Source organism: Apteryx rowi, unplaced genomic scaffold, assembly GCF_003343035.1.
Source record: "Apteryx rowi isolate R43461 unplaced genomic scaffold, aptRow1 scaffold_1050, whole genome shotgun sequence".
NCBI classification, from domain to species: domain Eukaryota; kingdom Metazoa; phylum Chordata; class Aves; order Apterygiformes; family Apterygidae; genus Apteryx; species Apteryx rowi.
The window spans coordinates 21,497-39,124 of record NW_020447254.1 but is presented as its reverse complement, the minus strand read 5'-3'; the positions used below and the strand labels follow the sequence as shown (position 1 = coordinate 39,124).

The 17,628-nt window shown below is 49.8% G+C and overlaps 1 protein-coding gene across 14 annotated transcripts in view; it reads right to left on the bottom strand.

Moving 5' to 3' along the window:
• Positions 1-17,249, bottom strand: part of PPP2R5D (protein phosphatase 2 regulatory subunit B'delta) — a 34,523-nt gene extending 17,274 nt beyond the window's left edge. For 11 of the 14 annotated variants that reach the window (XR_003254002.1, XR_003254010.1, XR_003254011.1 and 8 more), the window contains exons 1-9: positions 17,074-17,249; positions 9,529-9,742; positions 8,161-8,360; positions 7,629-7,739; positions 5,751-5,843; positions 5,087-5,217; positions 4,611-4,670; positions 3,779-3,887; positions 2,855-2,908 (exon numbers count right to left, since the gene is read on the bottom strand). Coding sequence is in view for 4 of the 14 variants with exons in the window: in XM_026068835.1 (XP_025924620.1) it covers positions 2,855-2,908; positions 3,779-3,887; positions 4,611-4,670; positions 5,087-5,217; positions 5,751-5,843; positions 7,629-7,739; positions 8,161-8,360; positions 9,529-9,742; positions 17,074-17,214 (1,113 nt within the window). In the remaining 10 variants the exon portion in view is untranslated. Of the gene's footprint in view, positions 1-2,854; positions 2,909-3,778; positions 3,888-4,610; positions 4,671-5,086; positions 5,218-5,750; positions 5,844-7,628; positions 7,740-8,160; positions 8,383-9,528; positions 9,743-15,118; positions 15,235-17,073 lie in introns of those variants that run through there. The other 3 variants (XM_026068884.1, XM_026068890.1, XM_026068894.1) reach the window with 3 other exon arrangements.
• Between the last annotated feature and the right edge of the window lie 379 nt (positions 17,250-17,628).

Genomic DNA, 17,628 nt, shown 5'->3' with positions numbered 1-17,628 from the left:
TTTGGAAAGCAAGGGGGTCCAGTCTGAACCTCGTCACTCAACGGGAGGGTCTCCCTTGCGTGTGCATCTGACCCTGTCCTTCATGCAATAAATGAGTGAACCTTGCCAATCGAACCTCATTAAATCATTCTTATTTACGACTGAACTTTGTTAAGTCACTATCTTACCGCAATAAACATAGTGCTGCTTCTCTCTTACGAGTGAAGTACATCACTCCTCCGCGACAAAGCAATTTCTTCCAAACACAGCCTAACAAGGAAGGCTCCCAAGCCAAAGTGGGCAGGAGTTGACAGACAGTGCAGAGCAGCAATCAGTCAAGCTTGGGAAGATCAACCAACAAAATCAGAAATTGTATGGGGAGGGTGACTAGAGAATCATTATTCAATATACCTCAGAACTTGAACACTAGGGAGCACCCAATAAATAATGCAGTGACAAGGTCAAGACAAGCAAAAGGAAATAACATTTCACACAGATAACTGGATTATGGAACTCATTTGCACAAGACTTGGTGGAGACTCAAAGTCCAAACAGGCTCCAGAAGGTATTAGGCTAGTTTATGGAGGCTACACCCAAAGGTGATGATTAAACATGGCAGTGCAAATGCAACTTCTGGCTGAGGACATCTTTAAACTATTGCTTAAAAGACACTGAAGAATCTACCAGAGGAAGGGCTATACCTCACTTGACCTTGTTTTTTTAAAAATACACCTTCCTTCCCTACCCATCTGCTTCCAGGCACTGTCAAAAGCAGGATTAAAGACTCTGCAGACCTTTGCTCTGCTGGAGCCATTGATATGGCATTCACAGAAATGTTCACTCCATGTGAACCACAGACAAAACTGATAGTAAGAGCTGCTCTCTCAAGCTCTGCATACTTTAGCAAGCTGATCCTGAAGCCAGCGCTGGAGTGGAAGTTCAGAGTGGAGGGACAGTAGTGGGCAAAGCAACAGAAAGATCAGGAACATCTGAGCATTAGGTTTCCATCAACTCAAGGCCTGAGCAGCCAGCAGTTTGGCATTTGCAGTGTTTGTCATTATTCAGATCTGCCGTTCAAGCAGGAGTTAGCTTCAGTGACTCAGAGGCAATTTCTCCTACAGCTAAGGTGGTGCGAGCTGTGTCGAGTCTGTCTTTGTTATTACTGAGCACGTTTGATGCCTTGCTCACCTGGCAACCATTCAGATTGCTGTAGTGCAACAGCTACCATGTCAAGCCTTGCTGAGCAAGCTGCTGGGAGGCACGCTCTAAGTGGGTTCAGATCCAGTGAGTGATCTGGCCTCCTTCCAGCGCTGATGGCAACTTCTCCTAGCGCAGTCAGAGCCTTGCTGATGTGCAAGCCCTGTAATTCTCCAAGATTTCAACAACCTCAGCCACATCAGGAGTCTATTCAAAGCCTTCACAGCAGGATGCTTCCATTTCAACAGGACACAACCTGTGGCAATACTGCCTTGATCTGTCTGGTTGGGACCTAATGCAATGGCCACTGAAGGTAATGAAATTGGGTCATCCCACTGGTATTCACAAGCACCAAACCAGACCTGGGTCTCTAATCCAGGGAGGTCATTAACCATTACCCAGTAAGCAGTCATAAGCTATGAAGCTTTGCTGCTTGAATAAGCTGCAAAATGAACCTCAGAAGCACTGACAGACTGTTTCTCTCCCATCCCTCACCCCACAGTAAGTGCTTTGGCAGGTGGCCCCTGGGCTGGATTTCAGCTACAGGAAGTACTCAGAGTGAAGCTACTCTCTGCAATTTGCTTCAGAGCAGGCTTTTAAGAACACAGGAAATGGAGGACCCAGATCTAGGAGAGAAGCAAGGAGGTCTGGTTCAGCACTGCTGATGTCAGAACTGCAGAGCCAGAAAGCTGACAACAGCTGACCAGCTTCCACTGGGCACCGTCAGGCTCACCACAAATGCACGCATTTCAGCCACAGAACAGAACGACCTCAGCTAGTGTTACTCATTAAAATGCAAACACTTTCTGGTGCTCCCTGCTACAATGACACAAGCACACGTTCTTTGGCCATCTGCTGTTTTGAGGCTACAAAGCTTAACTTTGTAGAAGGCATTTCCGACACCCTTATCTTCCTGTCCTGCAGTGGGTGGAAAAACATTTGTCTCCTGCTTGCACCCTCTGCCAAGCCAGAACATAGCCTGGCTAGTGCGGCAGGTCTGTGCAGCCAGTAACTGGAATATGCCAAGGCCTCCATTTACACCACTCACACATTTTGGAACAACTTGTTGACTCACAGTGCTACATCCTGATGGCAAATGTGTCTATACCCTGACTTAACACCACAGAGGTAACTTATTGATGCTAGAACAGGAAGGGGAATACTTTCACCAAGGAACAGTGGCTTGCCCAAATAGACCATCTGGTCCCAGGTTCCTAACCTCATCCCCACAGTTCTTCAGCCAACTCTGGTAGTCTGGGGTGAACTCTTAACATTTCAGGGTCCTTGATAGCTCACGCTGGTTCCCTCAGATGTCAGATGGCCACGTGTTTCGTCCCTTCAGAATCTGTCAATAGTTGAAAGCCCTGTCCTGACAGAATGGCTTTGTATAGTTTTCCTTCTGCTACACCAAGATCTGAAGCACAAAGGAACATCGTAATCCACCTTCCTGAAGCTTTCGGGAGAGAATGCAAAAGGCTTGCACATGAGCAGCCAGTCCCTCCTGCCCCAGGGCTGGGAAAGCAGGCCAGCACCCATCTACAGGGCACTGGGCAAGTCTAGTGAACAATCCAGGTGGTTCGCAGCCTCTCTGACCCTTTTTGCCCTTGCTGCACTCTAAGGAAGCTGTGAGGGTCTTGGGGATGTGACTGACATACGGACCTTAATGATGGTTACTCACCGGCTCTGTCAAGCTGCTGTCTTTCTCCAAGAACTGCACAACACAGTAGGCCAACTGTAGAAAAGAGCATGGCAAGATTAGAGCTTCCTCAAGTGTACTGGATCACCACCACCCTTGCCTGGAAGCCACATAAGGCCCTCTGCTATGTGTGTGACGAGCAGAGAGTTGCAGCTCCAAAGAAATCCAGTTCTTCTGATGGCAAGTGAAGGTTCACTAAGACCAAGCCAACACGAAGTGAGCTTAGGACATGTGCACAGCTTAAAAGGGGTAAAACTTGAACCACCTAGAGCAGCCTGCAGCTAACACATTCAAATGCAAGCACAGCTGCATGCACGGGTTGGAACAAACTGGATTATCACAAAACCCAACCCCATAAAAACAAGGTCAGGAGAGCAGACATCACTGATCAGCACCCATGCCTTTTTTTTTTTTTTTTTTTTTAATACTTCCCAGGCTGAGTCCTGACGGTCTCCTCTATTATGACTACTGAATGGCAAGAAATTAATCTCCATATCAGGCTAAATGCCCAACACACTGATTTCTCTGCATATCTCAAAAACTGCTAACTGTTGACACTTACACTGCCCACAGAGGTGGATGACTGGAGCTCAGAATTTTTTCTCTGGTTTCAGTAGGGCCCAAACACAAGTTTTCAGCACCAAAAGGCAAAGCAGGCCAGAAAGTTAGGCCACCAGGACATGGCAGGATACCTTCCTATCAGCCAGTGGCATAAAACACACACACACACAGGCCCAGGAACCGTGAGACAAGCACAAATCAGTACACGAGAGACTAGTGCAGAGCCCAAAACATCTCACAGAAAGAACTTTGTATAATACACCCTAGTGAATAGCTACAAGCAAGCCTGAACACCTGCTTTTGCAAGAATCACATTCTGCCCTGGAAATCTGAAGCACTTCTCACCTGCGGGTGGTAGACACTTAAAGACTTCACCTTGTGCAGTGGTAACAAGACCCTGATGAGGAACATCTTGTGCTCTTCCTTCAGAGGCAAAGCAAACCCATTGATTATGCTGAGAAGAAACAAAGAGTCTCATCAATGCCTTTACCCAGCAGAAATACAAGAGCTCTCTCCCCAAAGAATCAGTGGCTTGCCCTGGCTCTCATTCGTACCTCCAGAGAGCACCCAGCAGCAGGAGTACAGTTGCTGGGGCTCAACCCTGCACACCATGCTCAGCGAGAGCACATTTCCTCAGCAAGCATAGGCGGGAAATGCCTCTGATTGAGCCTGAGCTCTGCTGTATCCCGCACCAGGCTGAGCACAGGACTTCTCACACCAGATCACATAATTAAACAGAGCCTCTGGGAAGGCCAGCACAGAGGCAGCCCAGTCCCAGAGGTTTGTGCTTTACAAAACAGGGGGACAGCAGTATAAGAGGGTCTGCCAACAGGAGGGCAGTTTAAGCTATGGAGAACTGCTTCAGTGCTGTGAACCCACTGGAGAAGCTGTGGGAGTACTCTTCTCCCTTACTGCCCACTGAGGTAAGAGAGCAAGCAAGGCTGGCTCAGACCCGAAAGAAGAGTAGACAAATCCGGGGTGGGGGAGAATGCTACCACTGCCTTTATGGGCAGGCCGGAGAGTGCTTTTCCTGTGTGCTTTGTCCAACTGAGATCCCCCCGGAACAGGTGGCTCCTGCAGGAACAGCTGAGGGAAGGCACTGCCAACTCACACAGCACACTGGGCTAGGAGGTCTCACATGCTATGGGGCCTTCAGGACTTCTAAAAGAGCCCTTACCTCCCCAGGATCTCCAGCAGCTCTGCGATCCCATTGTGGTGCTCTGTTTCATAGATAAACCTAAAATAAAGGAAGGAATATGAGAGGTCATTGCCAAAATGCTGAATCCAGTTTGATAAGCAAAAGGAAGGAAAGCCAACAGAGATGGGGAATTTCCTAGTAAAAGAGCTCCAGAAAGACAGGGCAAGGTGGAAGCAAGTATCCCATTCACAGCTCCCAAATCAGCATCACTGCAAAGAGGCTAATGCGCATAGGTCCTAACATTTGCTAGGTGCACTGGAGATAGTCAGCACTGTCAAATCCTCACTGCTCTTAAGCACAGGTGAATGCTCCCTACCGAAATAGTGTGACATGACAGAGTCACTTGGCTAATCACAGTCAAGATCAGAGACAGAATCACAGCCTTGTGCCCCAAATCTGTCTCACTGTATTGTCCCACCCATTTACTGGGCCAGTAACATTAGGAAACATCTCACCTGTAAAATATATTGTTGATCTGCCGCCTCACATATGCTCGCAGACCCAGGAACTTGCCATAAATCCTGTGCAAAATGGTCTTTAGGAAGTCTCGCTCTCTGGGGTCTTCACTGTCAAAGAGATCCAGCAGCTGTGGGGAGAGGAATTTAGTCAGTGCTTTTTTACTGCCCCCCTTGACAAAGCTACAGGCAATGTTGGGTAGTGTTCCTGCTCAGCAAAGGTGGCTCTTCCAGTCCAGTTGACACCTCCAGCACCCCGAACACAGGGATTGCTTCCTGAAAGATGCAGGCTTGTAGCCACAAACTGGAACTATCAGCATCCGTTCAATCTCCTGAAGCACAGTGATGGCCTGGACACCCTCCAAAGCTGGGTGTCCCAGCACTTCCCCTGCTAGGCCCTCAGTGCCCTTCTCCACCTGTACATCGAGTGCTGAGTTTCATGGACTACAACTCATAAACACTCTTGCCCTACACAGAAAATTCTGGCTGCTCTTTCAAGCAAGGACAGAGGAGGGAGAGAAAGAGAGAGAAGAAAACAAACAAACAAACCCCATCATCTAGCACCTGACAACAAAGTTGGACTTTCCATATAATGCCTTGCCCAATGTCTGCTGCACATCCTTCATAAGGATGGTGCAGAGTGGCAGAGACTAGGATTACTTACAGATAGTACAAACTTCTGGTCAATGTATTTCTTGGCTACATTTGGTTGAAAGTCAGGCGATTCCAAGAACCGGAGGAAGAACTCGTACACCAGCTGTGGGGGAAGAAAGAGAGATCATTTAAAAAGAAATAACACCCCCACAGTCTTTACTTCATATTTTACATGCTTTTCTTCTCCTTAAGGGTTCAGGGAAAGGCTGGGAAGCCTGAATGGTAGCACAGAAAACATGGGAATCTGTGCTACCACCTGTTGGGATCAACTCAGCTGCCCCTGCTCTAATGGGCAGGAGCACCACTGGCAGGTAACTGCCCAAGTCTGCATGATATCTTATAATCTCAGGTCCTATCAAAGACAACAGACACCTACCCAGACGAAGACACCAGCCCTGAGAAACTCTTCTCCCACATTCAGCCCCTGTCTCTACAGAGAACAGAAACCTCCAGAAGAGAAGGTGAAGGGTCAGGCAGAGGCTTTGAGATGCACCAAGTAAGAACAGAAAAGCAAAGACAAAAGATGTGCCCCAGGAAAACATGTTGGGTCCTCCGACTCCGGGGGACTGCCACAAGATTGGCTTGGCCCCACTAAGCCACGCACATTGCACACTGTGTCCCACTTGGCCATGAAAGGCTGGCTTACTTTGAGAAGGCAGTGGGTGTTGACACAGTAATTTCTGGTTCTAGTGCTAGCCCTGGAGCAGACTAGCCCTTGTAGGAGGACTCTGTCTGGTACTGCTGAAAGCCACCAGGCCAGACAAGAGCACTGCACCCCAAGGGTCTAACTTTGGAGTTGAAGGAGCTGTGGGGTCACCCATCCACAGCCAGTGCCTAACTGCCAAGGACAGTAACACAGAAACAGTGAGGTGATGACCAAACCTCAGCAGTGGACTACCTACCACGAATCTATGATGGCTGCTGTTGAGTTAACTCTGCAAGAAACAAATCCTTTCTAGCATTCACCACACCCTGGTACCGAGGATGTGCCATTCCCACCAGCGTTCGCATCCCCCATCAACCGCAGCAGTGGTTAGTCACTTTGCACTGCTGCAGTACTGCGCCCTAGCTCCCTTCTGTATTTTTTGCCTCACTTCACAACAACTGGCTCCTGTTCTGCCTTTGTCTGCTTGACAACGTCTCTGTGCAGGTGCTTGGCGAAACCCTCATAAGCTTACTTCTGAGCTCTGCTAAACCATGTTTATCGTTGCCTTCACATCCCTTTTCACCTGGTTTGTCATAAAGTCTTTTTGCCAGGACACATAGCCTAGCTAAAAGATCCTTGGCCTCCTTAGCCTCTCCCTCCCTCCCCTCCTGTTCCCTGACTTTTTCAGCTCTTATGTTTGCTGCCAGTTAATGCAACTGAATTATATTCAGTGCAACTGAGACACGATAGCAGGTGAGCCTGCCAGCACAGGCTTTCCTTCAGCACCAGGCAATCCTCCCTCCACATGCCTCTCAGGGAGCAGGGGAAGGAGAGGAGTGCTGAAGCAGACAAGGGTGCCAGTCTCTAATGCTGCTGAGCCCAGAGGCTCCTGGGCCTTCAGGAGGGGAAACAGCACTGCATTTGGCACAACTCCCTCTACATCAGGAAGGCATTCACTTTCAGCCTACTTCAGTGCCGCGAGGGACTGTGGCCATCTACAGGTGAATGTTGCACAGAGCCTACAGCCTGTTTCCAGGATGGTCCTACTGCCCCTGTTGCCTACAAATTACCTCAGACCCATGGGTAGTAGGCCCCATCGCAGGATGCAGCAACCCTCAGTTGCTGGGGGAGGCAGCCAGGTGGCAGTGGGGAGGCTGGCAGGCTCCAGCACTACACAGACACTCCACTTCCTGGAGATAAATATGCCAGATCTGTATCCCCCTCCCTCCTCCTCCTCCTCACCTGAAGGTGTGGCCAGGCAGCCTCTAACGTAGGCTCATCTTCCTCAGGGTCAAACTCTGCGCCCGTGGGATTGGATGATGGTGGGAGCGTTCGAAAGAGGTTCACTGAAAACTGAGGTGAGTAGAAAAAGTGCATCAATGACATTCCTACACCTGGTGATGGCCCTCCCAGCAGCAAAGGCCTCCCAAATCCCTCACTGCAGGGCAGCACATCATGACTTGGCATAGCCAAGGCCACAAACAGCTACCTCTCTTGAAGCCACAGAGTTACAGTTTCCACACAAACTCCACAAGTGCAGTCTATGCCAGGAACAAAAACATCCAGCTCTCTCTACACCAGACACTCCCAGACAAAGCACATGCACACACCCCTCTCACCTTCTTCTCCCTCAGGGAGACAGATAACAAGGGATGGGTACTGCTGGGGTCATACTCCTTCCTGAAAAGTCCCTGCTTCCCCCCTCCCCCAGCATATTCTCCTGAACAATTCCCATTTCTGTGGCACACAAACAAGTACCAGCTTCATGCCCTACCATTACGACAGCTTCAGGATAGATGGCTTCAGTGACAACATCACGGTTGTGCGTGATGTATTCCACCATCTCATTGAGACCTGCTCGCTTCACCTCCTTGAACTTCAGGTCACTGAGGGGGTCGGAGATAAAGTCAAAAAGCACACAACATTGCCGCAGCTTCTGGATGAAAAGCTCTTCTCGTTCATGTGGAGGAGCATCTGGCAGAGAAAGCAGGGACATCTGTCCTTGGAGATAGGCAGAACATCTATGTGGTTTGCTCATGTTTGCATAGCCCTCCCCGCTCCCGGTCCTGCCTTCCCTCCCTAGTCACAGTCCCCCTTCAGCTGCTGCAGGAAAAGTGGGGGGCAGCATTTCCCCGCTACAGAGATGTGACAATGGAGGCAGCGGAATTTCAGGGCTTCTGGAGCAACAACTCCATGAGGTCATTTCAAACATGACATGGGTTTCTGATCTGATGAGCATTAATCCCTTCTCAGTAGAAACTGCCCTGGAACAGGTACTCACTTAACTGGCTCCCAGCACAGACCAGTGACACCCATGCCTTGTGCCCCATAGTCACAGGAGGCAGGCAGAGCGCATTGCAGGCTAACCCTCCTGTGAGAGGGCAGCCCAGAAGAAAGGCCTGATATCAACAGTATTCTACTTTTGGTATGTTGCCACTGGAAACTATGTACCATTAAGGCCAACCAAGCAAATGGACCTCTGATCTGCCGAACAACTGCCGAGCTGCGAGGCAGTTGTCTTTCCTAAGAGAACTGCCTGTTGCTGTGAGCGGTGTCAGCAACGGGTCTGGCTGAGTGACTGCTGAAAACACTTTCTCCTCATCTGCACTTAAGCCATGTTTAATTGCATCATTACGCAGACTAACTGCTAATGCTGGGCAATTGCCCTAATGTGGACAAGTTTAATAGCGCTACCATAATTTGCGATGGAAACGCAAGGAGGAGAAGGCCTGGTCCTCTCCCAGGAACCGGTGGCTGTAGGAACAAAAACCAGCCTGCTTTAACTCCTGCACCTAGGACTCTGCACTTCGCCACCTTCCTGCGCAGCCTGCTGAAGGGTCTGAAGTAACCCCAAATAAATGTAAACAGCAGGGTTTCAATCAGCTCAAATGGAAAGATGAGTAATGCAGTTCCTACTGAGTGCCCTTCTTTTCTTTCAGGCTATCCCTCAACCTTTTAATTTTCAGCATGCTGCCATGTCTGTGACAGATACCTTTCCCAGAGCTGTCCCTGTGGCACCATCAGCAGTAGGTTAGCATGACACTGCGAGGGTCACTGTGGAAGGAGCCCTTACACCCACAATGTCTGTTTGGAGAAGGCAGAGCTCATCAGGCATGTCACCCACACGGCAGGGCCTCTTTACCTTTAAGGGCTGGGAGCTTTTGCAGTTCCCGGTTTTTGCTCAGATTGAAGCGAGAGGAGCTGTGTCGACGCTCCTTCTTCACAATCTGGGGTCCCCCTGAGTACTTGATCTTATTCAGCTGGGTTGGTGGGGGGGCGCTGTTACTTGGGCGCTTATTTGAAGCTGTCTGTTGCTGTTGCTGCTGCTGCTGTAGTGGCTGCTGCGGCTGCTGGGCCTGATGAGGGAGAAGAGAGTAAAACAACCTGTAATCTTTTACCTACAAGCCTCACAAGCAATCAGATACTGTCAGCATCCTCCTGGACTGAAGAAATTGGGCAAGTTTTTCACTGTTGCACTGGCATTTCAGTGCATCTTACATACTTCTGCAGGGCTCTAGTTTGGTTTGTTGCATTTGCAGCACACTTGCAAAGGGAACATCAGTTTTATGAACATCCCATAGCTCCACTAGATACCACAAAGGCATCAGAGCCCCACAGGACACTGGATGCTAGAGATACAGAAAACAAAGCCATATCTCGCAACAAGTACAGGAGTTTTCTTATTTCTACTTGTTTGTCTCAGCACTTTCTGTGGTCCAGAAATCTCAGCCTGATGCTCCGTCTGGTTACAGTACTTTGTGCAACACGCAGCAAAGGGAATTTTTGAAAACTAGCAAGTTGCTTTCTTATGCACTTGTAGGGAGCAACCTGGGAGAAAGCAGAGCAGTAGGTATTACAGATCAGACATGACAGCCCAAAAAAGGCAATAGTGAAGACCACTAAAATCCTTGCTGCATCCACAGACCAGCAGTGGTCAGTCTACAATCCACATGGACCATTTTTGACACACCTTGCTCTGCTCCTTCCTGCTCCTCACATCAGTGCCTACCCAAACCTCAGGTCCCAAGCCCTGGGCCCCCCTGCCCCACTTTGTCCTAGCCTCACTGCTCTCCGAACTTTTCCTGTCTATTGGCTTTTTCCACCTCACCCCCTTCAGCCATACGTCCTCTTCCACACGCATCACCTGTACTTTCCTCCAGCGCAGACATCCATGATCTTTGTAGGATGTACACCCTGCTGCCAACTGCTTCCCGTATCACCAAGGTGTACATCAGCACATCTGGAAACTGAGGAGGAGATACCCTCTATCCATAAGGGATGCACTCTTATACTTAACCAGTCCATAAGCTGTCGTCAACATTCACCCACACAGAAGGCCTCAGCAATAAACACAGGTAAGAGGTGCACAGTGCTCAGTTATTTTGAGCATGTTGCATAGCAAGGACAACAGCCATGCTGATGGATGAAGGCATGCTTATCCTCAATAGCTCCAGAGACCCAATTCATCCATCGCTGCTGGATGGACGTGCTGGCTCTGCGGAACAAACAGCACAGACTGCACGGCTGACGGGAACGCGGGCTCAGGCAGGCTGCTCAGAGACCAGCTGGGAGCACTGGCACACTCTCTCCACTTCATGCTTGTTAAAGAGCACTTAGAGAGGTACTTTGCTACTTTTTTAGTAGGTGACCAGAAAATCAAGCCAGTGTTTTCTCAGCTCAGTTCCAGTCTGGCTGAAGCTCTGCTGGGTCAGTTCCCACTCAGGCCCTAACAGCTCAATAGCTAACACCACCCTGGCTCAACTTGTTTCACACTGGAAAATGTAACATGGAAAACGGAGAGAGTAACGTCCCACTAGCAAGCCTACAGCAGAGGGCTCAGCTGCAGAAAGCACTCAGCCTACTCCAGCTCTCTGGCACGAGCCCAACAGCACTCCCATTCCCAGGCTCTCCCAGCTCCTTTGGGCTGGCACACGAAGCCAAGGAGCTGCAGGGTGAATCAATCTAGGACATGACAGGGGTAGTGCCATGGATGGGGAGCAGAGGAGGGCAAAATCCTTGGAGGTCGCCCCTTCTTCCCCAAAAGATTCTCAGCTGCCACACACAGCACAAACGCACACCTCCCCAAACTACTGACCAGTAGGATTTCTGGGGAAAGCATCAACGTAGAAGATAATTAGAGCTCTCCTCCAAATGAGATACGGCCAGTCTCTTCCTGTGAGGAGCGGTTTAGCTGCAGCTTACCTGCGACAGGCACAGTCCTTACCCTGAACCCAGTCCCAACGATTTCCAAAGCAGCACAGCATGGCACCACAGTGCACCACAGCAAGAGCTAAGGCACCCACAGCATGTGGGGAGGCAGCAAGGGAAGAACGGAGAAGACCACCTCCAGGGAACACTGCTCTGTAGATCCTAGCAAGCGCAATGACTCCCCATGAAGAACAGGGCCCAACATGGGACACCAATTATTTTGTCAAAGCATTACTTTGAAGCAGAAATCAGAAGTATTTTGGTTCTGGTCTGGCTTGCTTGAAGAAAGTCTTAAACGTGACAGTTCTGTTTCAAACTCAGGTCAAAGACAAGACTGGGGGAGACAACAAGATTTAAACTCTTTCCAGTTTAGATTTGATCCAATTCCTTGCACGTAGCAGCACTGCTCAATGGTCAGAGGAGGGAGCAAGAAGAACCTTGTGATGAAGACAGCTGTGTCTGCCAGCAAAAGGGGGGCAGGCTACAAATAGGAGGCAATTAATCCTGAACACTGGTCTCTCCTCTGAAGACAAACCAACAGTTAAGTCAGGCTGAATCCTTGCTGGAAACCTTCCAGGAAGGAGAATTTCATTCCTCACTCTTAATATTTGGGTATCAGAGCAGCTTGAGCCACTCAGAGGTTGGCCGAACACTTTTGGCCAGGCTAGTCCTGTATGCTATATCACTCTCCTTCCACGTGGGAGAAGGACAGAATCTGAACATTGTTCCGCTGTGGGGGGGAAAAGACAGCACAGAGAGAAACAAAAGACACATCAGCAGCCTCACAGGTGACACTGGAGGAAGCAGGATGCATTCTTCTAAAAGACATCTGGGGCTGACGGGACATGTCTGTGCATTCCCCACCTGCTCGGAAACACCACAGGGAAATGCTCCCAGCACAGTGCGCATACGGCATGCTAACAGGTTACAGCCACAGTCACTTCATTAGAAGTCTGGGAAAGCCATTCCCGCTAGCTTCTACTGTCTTGAATAGACGGCATGAAGAAACACAACACACATCTTCAGGTTTAACTGCTAGTTATTGAAGAAAGAGACACACGCACACAAAAAGTCACGTGCACACACAAGTTTCCTAGAGAAAATCCCTGTGAGGAAATACAGATAAAATCCAGACTGCCCCTTTGCTTAAGGCAGGTGTCTGAACAGACAGCTTAGCTGGAGGATTGGGGAGGGTCAGACATTTTTATGTCGCACTGCTTGGAGGGTTTTAGGAAGGACTGTTTCTCTAAGGGCTTTCTAGCATCAGGCTGAATACTTGCTTTCATGAGGCACTTCCTACGGCAGGCTCACTGTCCTTCTGCCTTCAACCTCTCCTGCCTTGGTCACATGAATAGGGAGAGAAGAGGCTTGTTTTAAGTTTGAAAAGATTTTCTTCTCAGAAGTTTCCAGCCTTGAAAACAGAGCAGACTGCTAAAGCTGAAAGCTCCTCTCTTAACACTCAGGTACCAACCTCACAAACTGTTTCCCTGACATCAACATCAGCTGGCCACTGCGTGGCTGCAGGCACACATCTCCTACCTGAGCAGGCTCAGCCCTCTTCCTGCCAGGCAGGACTTGCGTCACCACAGCAAAGTCAGCTTCTCAGGAGCTGCTGTTTGTCAGTGCAGGCTGCACGCGCTGAGACGACCAGGCTGAAGGGAACGGCACAAAGCAGCACATCCAAACCCGGCGCAGCAGCCCCACCTCTCCTACTGCGGCAGAGCAGGATGCTCGTGCTGACAAAACAGGCCAGCCCCAATCGCAACCATGCTGGAGGTCCCCCAGGCACAGGCTCACTGGCTTCGCAGCGCTTCCTCCCCTCTGGTTCCCACCACCCCTCCTTCTTGCTAGGGACTTGCCTGTGCAAGCCAATGAGCCCCAGGCCTTAGGCCTGCTCTATGCCATTTCTTTTCACCCTGAGCTCTCCGGGACACAGACTCTCTCCCCCAGTCACCCTGAGCTCTCACCATCAGTTTCTCCTCTGCTCTCCTACCCACCCACAACCTCACCTCTGCAAGCACTCCTGCTGCAGCTGGATGCCTCACCACTCGGAAAGCCCTTCTGCCTTGCCGGTCCCTTGAGCATCCCATGCTTGCCAAGCTCCTCAGCCCAGATCTGCCCTCAGCTCCTCCTCCGATGACTGTTCCCTTCCCATGCCTCAAGTCAGTACCTGCTCTCTTTCTCTTTGCCTGTCGTTACACAGCTTCCTTATTAAAATCAAGCTCTCTGTTTCAGAAGTAACATCAACACACTGAAAAGCCCGTCTCTGACTAATGAACTCCAGGTACTGCAGTAACAAGCCCCATGGAGATATCTGCAAAACATGTAATACAGCAGCTCAGTGAGAAGAATCACCCTCTCCCAGAGCTGTGAATCTCATCTGTGAGGCTCCAACCTGCCCTTGAGGCTGCAGAGTAACTCCTCTCTCTCCTCTTTACTGCTGCTAATTCCTGCTCCTACTTCCAGGTCATTAACTCTTCCCCACCCAGCTGCCTCTCCCAGTCTTTCTGGCTAGGAGTAGTAACTCTTTCTCATCCTCCCATCCAATGCTGACCTGGTCTTTGACATTATTTCTTTTTTCCTCCTTAAATAACTACACAGAAATTCTCTCCACTCATATTTTCATGGGGGGGGAGAGAACAAAAAACAAACCCTCTTTCACACTCTCTGCTCTTATGTTCCCTCCACTGCTCCTGTCTCTTCCTCGGCAAACCATGCCCCTCCAAAACCAAGGGCTGGCCAGGCACTGCTGTCTCTTCATCTCAGATGGCTTCACCCTAAGCTGGGCAGCCACAAGAACAAGTAGAAATGAAGACAGTGCAGGAACCCACCTTTCATTTCCCCCATCACTGCACTACGCAGGTAATCACAAGCAAATTCAAACATTTCCATTCCCTTGTGGGGATCTGAGACTCCTTTTGAACATATCTGCCCTTCCAGATCAGCTGCACCAAGAGTGGCTTGCTGCAAAGAATGAAGCACTGATGCTTAAGAGTTTCTGGGCTGACTCCTATCCTCTTCATCATCCCACCGAAGATCCCCACAGGAGGTCTTAGTCCACTGCATTTGCTCAGGTCTGTCAAACTAGAGCTGCTCTTTGCAGAGCTTTACTCATTCCACCACCCAGACAGCTTGCTTGCAAAACAACTCACAACTTTCTGATACCAGGATAAATTAGGGTTGTGAGTCTTCCTCTGTTCCTTGGAGCATGAGACGAGGGAGGGGAGCACATACTGGAAGAGGACTGCCTAGATGCTCTTCTCCTGCGCAAACACATTAAGCCACTAATGAGAACTGAAGAAAGAAGGAAATTCTCTTTGGCACACATAACTTTCATCCTAGGAAAGGCAGCCAAACAACCATAACTCTGTGGAGGAATTTACAGGGAACAAACCCCCCACAAGGGAATTTACAGGGCACAAAACCCGCACAAACTCCCTCTGACTTCTGACACAAGGCAGGAGTCTCACTCCCGGCGCACAGATCTAATTCCTCATGGTCCCCCAAAGTGAAAGTCAGAATACCTTTCTGTGCTTCCTGAAGAGCAGGAAAATTGCATTCAAACTGGCATACATTTCTTCTTATCAAGCAAAGAGTTCTCTTCCATTCTGCAGCAGAGCAGTCCAGAGACAGGAAAGCACTGAGGGAGAACAAACTTCACTGCAACCTCAGCAGGGAAAGGAAGAAGAGACCTGTGGCAGCAGCACATTGCAGAGGTGTCTGCTTTCTGCTCTCCGTTCTTATGATCAAAGGAGACCCAGCCTTCCACCTTAAAGAAGGGCTGGATTTAGTTTGGGGTATGAGGAAGTGGCTGGGTATGTTTTGTGGGAGGGAAGGTTAGACACATCACTTCTAAGTTTCTTCTGCACCCAAGAACAATCAGACATTATGGGCCATTTCAGGTCATGAAAGGAAGCTCCCGACCTGCACTATTCTTCCTTCCCTACTGCCCCTTTTGTAACTAGGAAAGCGGCACCACGGTCCCCGCTGATTTGGACAGGGACCTCAGCCCGCTCTGCTTTGATGGCTGTCTGTCACCCGTGTGTTGTGAGACCCAGGCTTACCTTCCTCTTCCCATAGCTGGGAACTCAGTGGACAAAGAGCGCTAAATAAATAGAAGGTAAGTCCGACCCTGTGATGCATAGCAGGAGTTCCCTCACTTCCTCACAGCCAGCGGACAGCCCTCCAGCAAGCAGTTCTCAGCTGTACATGCAGAATAAAATGGGCAGAGGCCAAGACGAGGATGGGGTATAGTAGGAAAACCCACAAAACTGCCGCTTGCTCCAAGGCAAACAGACTCAGGTTCTGACTCTCTTCTGGCTACGCAGCAGGTTAGCCATGAGCACAGCTTAGAGCTTGAAATGGAGTGGCTAGTAGTACAGATATTATCTGAGACCCCGCAGCATAGGTATATGCTTTCAAGGAGACTCTTGAACAACCTTAATTTGACTACAGCTGTCCCACTGAACTACAGATTTCTCCCTAGTCTTCATTAGCCTTACACATCTCCTATCCCTGGTTCTCCAAATCAAAAGTGCAACATGTTCCAGACAAGACTTGACCGCACAGGCTTCTACAGATGTAAAGTGGCACAGCTTCTTTGCCAAATTGCAGTATTAAAAGAAAAAAAAAGAAAGGAAAAAAGAAAAAAAAAGCTTCCTTGGACACACATACAGCACTTTGCTGCAGCCAAGTCTCAGAATCCACAACCACACCATCTGAATGCCAGACAAACTCAAGTCTACCAGAAAAGCTCTAGTTTACCCACATTTTTGCCAACTTTAACACAGCTTATCACAGTCTCACTTTCTGCTGAGGCAACCCTGATGCAGGTAGCTTGGCAGCATCAAAATTGAGATCAGAAGGGTCTCTGTGCAGCTGGGAATGCAGACCCTGCCTTTTTGTGAGCAACAGGAAGACTGTTATACCACAGGAGAACTATTTCATCTCTAGTAGTTTACTCCTATTATCTCAGATGCTGTATCAATTATTTCCTAGCCCCGCTTCCTCAGAAAATGCCTCAGAAGAACAAGCTCCATTTTCCTTGCTTCTCATCACTCTCCTGCTCTGCCACAATGGAACAACAGTTGACTCTGCTTTGCTCTGACAGGAGCAAGGAAGCTGCTCCAGTCCATTAGGCTTCTTCCTTCTTGATAATTGCAGCTCTTCACTCTCTGCAGCCAACTTTACCACACTCTGCCCAGCCCTATGAGCAGTGCTTGCCTTTAGCATTGTGCCAAGTCTTTTCTGCAACACTACAGGGCACCAGACTCATCCTGTCTCTTCCATTGCCATCATTCCCTTTGGGCCAGCTAACTTCATCTTAACTTTAATCTTTGCTACCATCTTCTCTGCGATTCCATAAGATCCTGGTGAGATATCGTATCTGACAGATCAGCTTGAAGTAGGTGAAGTGAAAGATGTTATTATTCCTCAAAGATGCACATGCATGCTGTCGCAACCAAAGTGAAATCCTTACCTCTTCTGAATTCTCTGCCCCACCATCCTTTCCGCTACTGCCACTGCCGGGCTTTGCAGTGCCTTTTGCAGACTTTGGAGACTCCTGAAACGATGAAAACAGGCTTAGAGAACGCTTCACCTTGCGCAGCATTTTCCACATCTCTGGGTGCCGTTTAGCTTTGCTCTGTCACAGGCCTCCCCCCGCCACCTCTGCAATAAGCCGTGCTTTGTGCCGTAGCTCCTCTGAAGGGCCCCCAGAGCCGCTTCCCTCGCCGCACGCACCTTTGCCTCACTGTGGGGACACGCAGGAGCAGCGCTGGCCTGTCCCACCCGGGCCACCAGCCACCGGGCAAAACAAGCACAGGCCAATGCTACGCGCGGTTATGCGGCAGCAACGTGCGCCCGGCTGCAGGCTCCCCGGTACCCCCGCGCCAGCGGGCACCGGCCTCCGTTTGGGAAGGCGGCGCGGCCGCGGAGCCGGCGGGGCAGGGCCGAGGCCACAGCCGGGCCCCCCACACCCACAGAGGGCCCACGATACAGGTAAGGCCCCCCCACTAGCTGCGGGCCCGGCGAC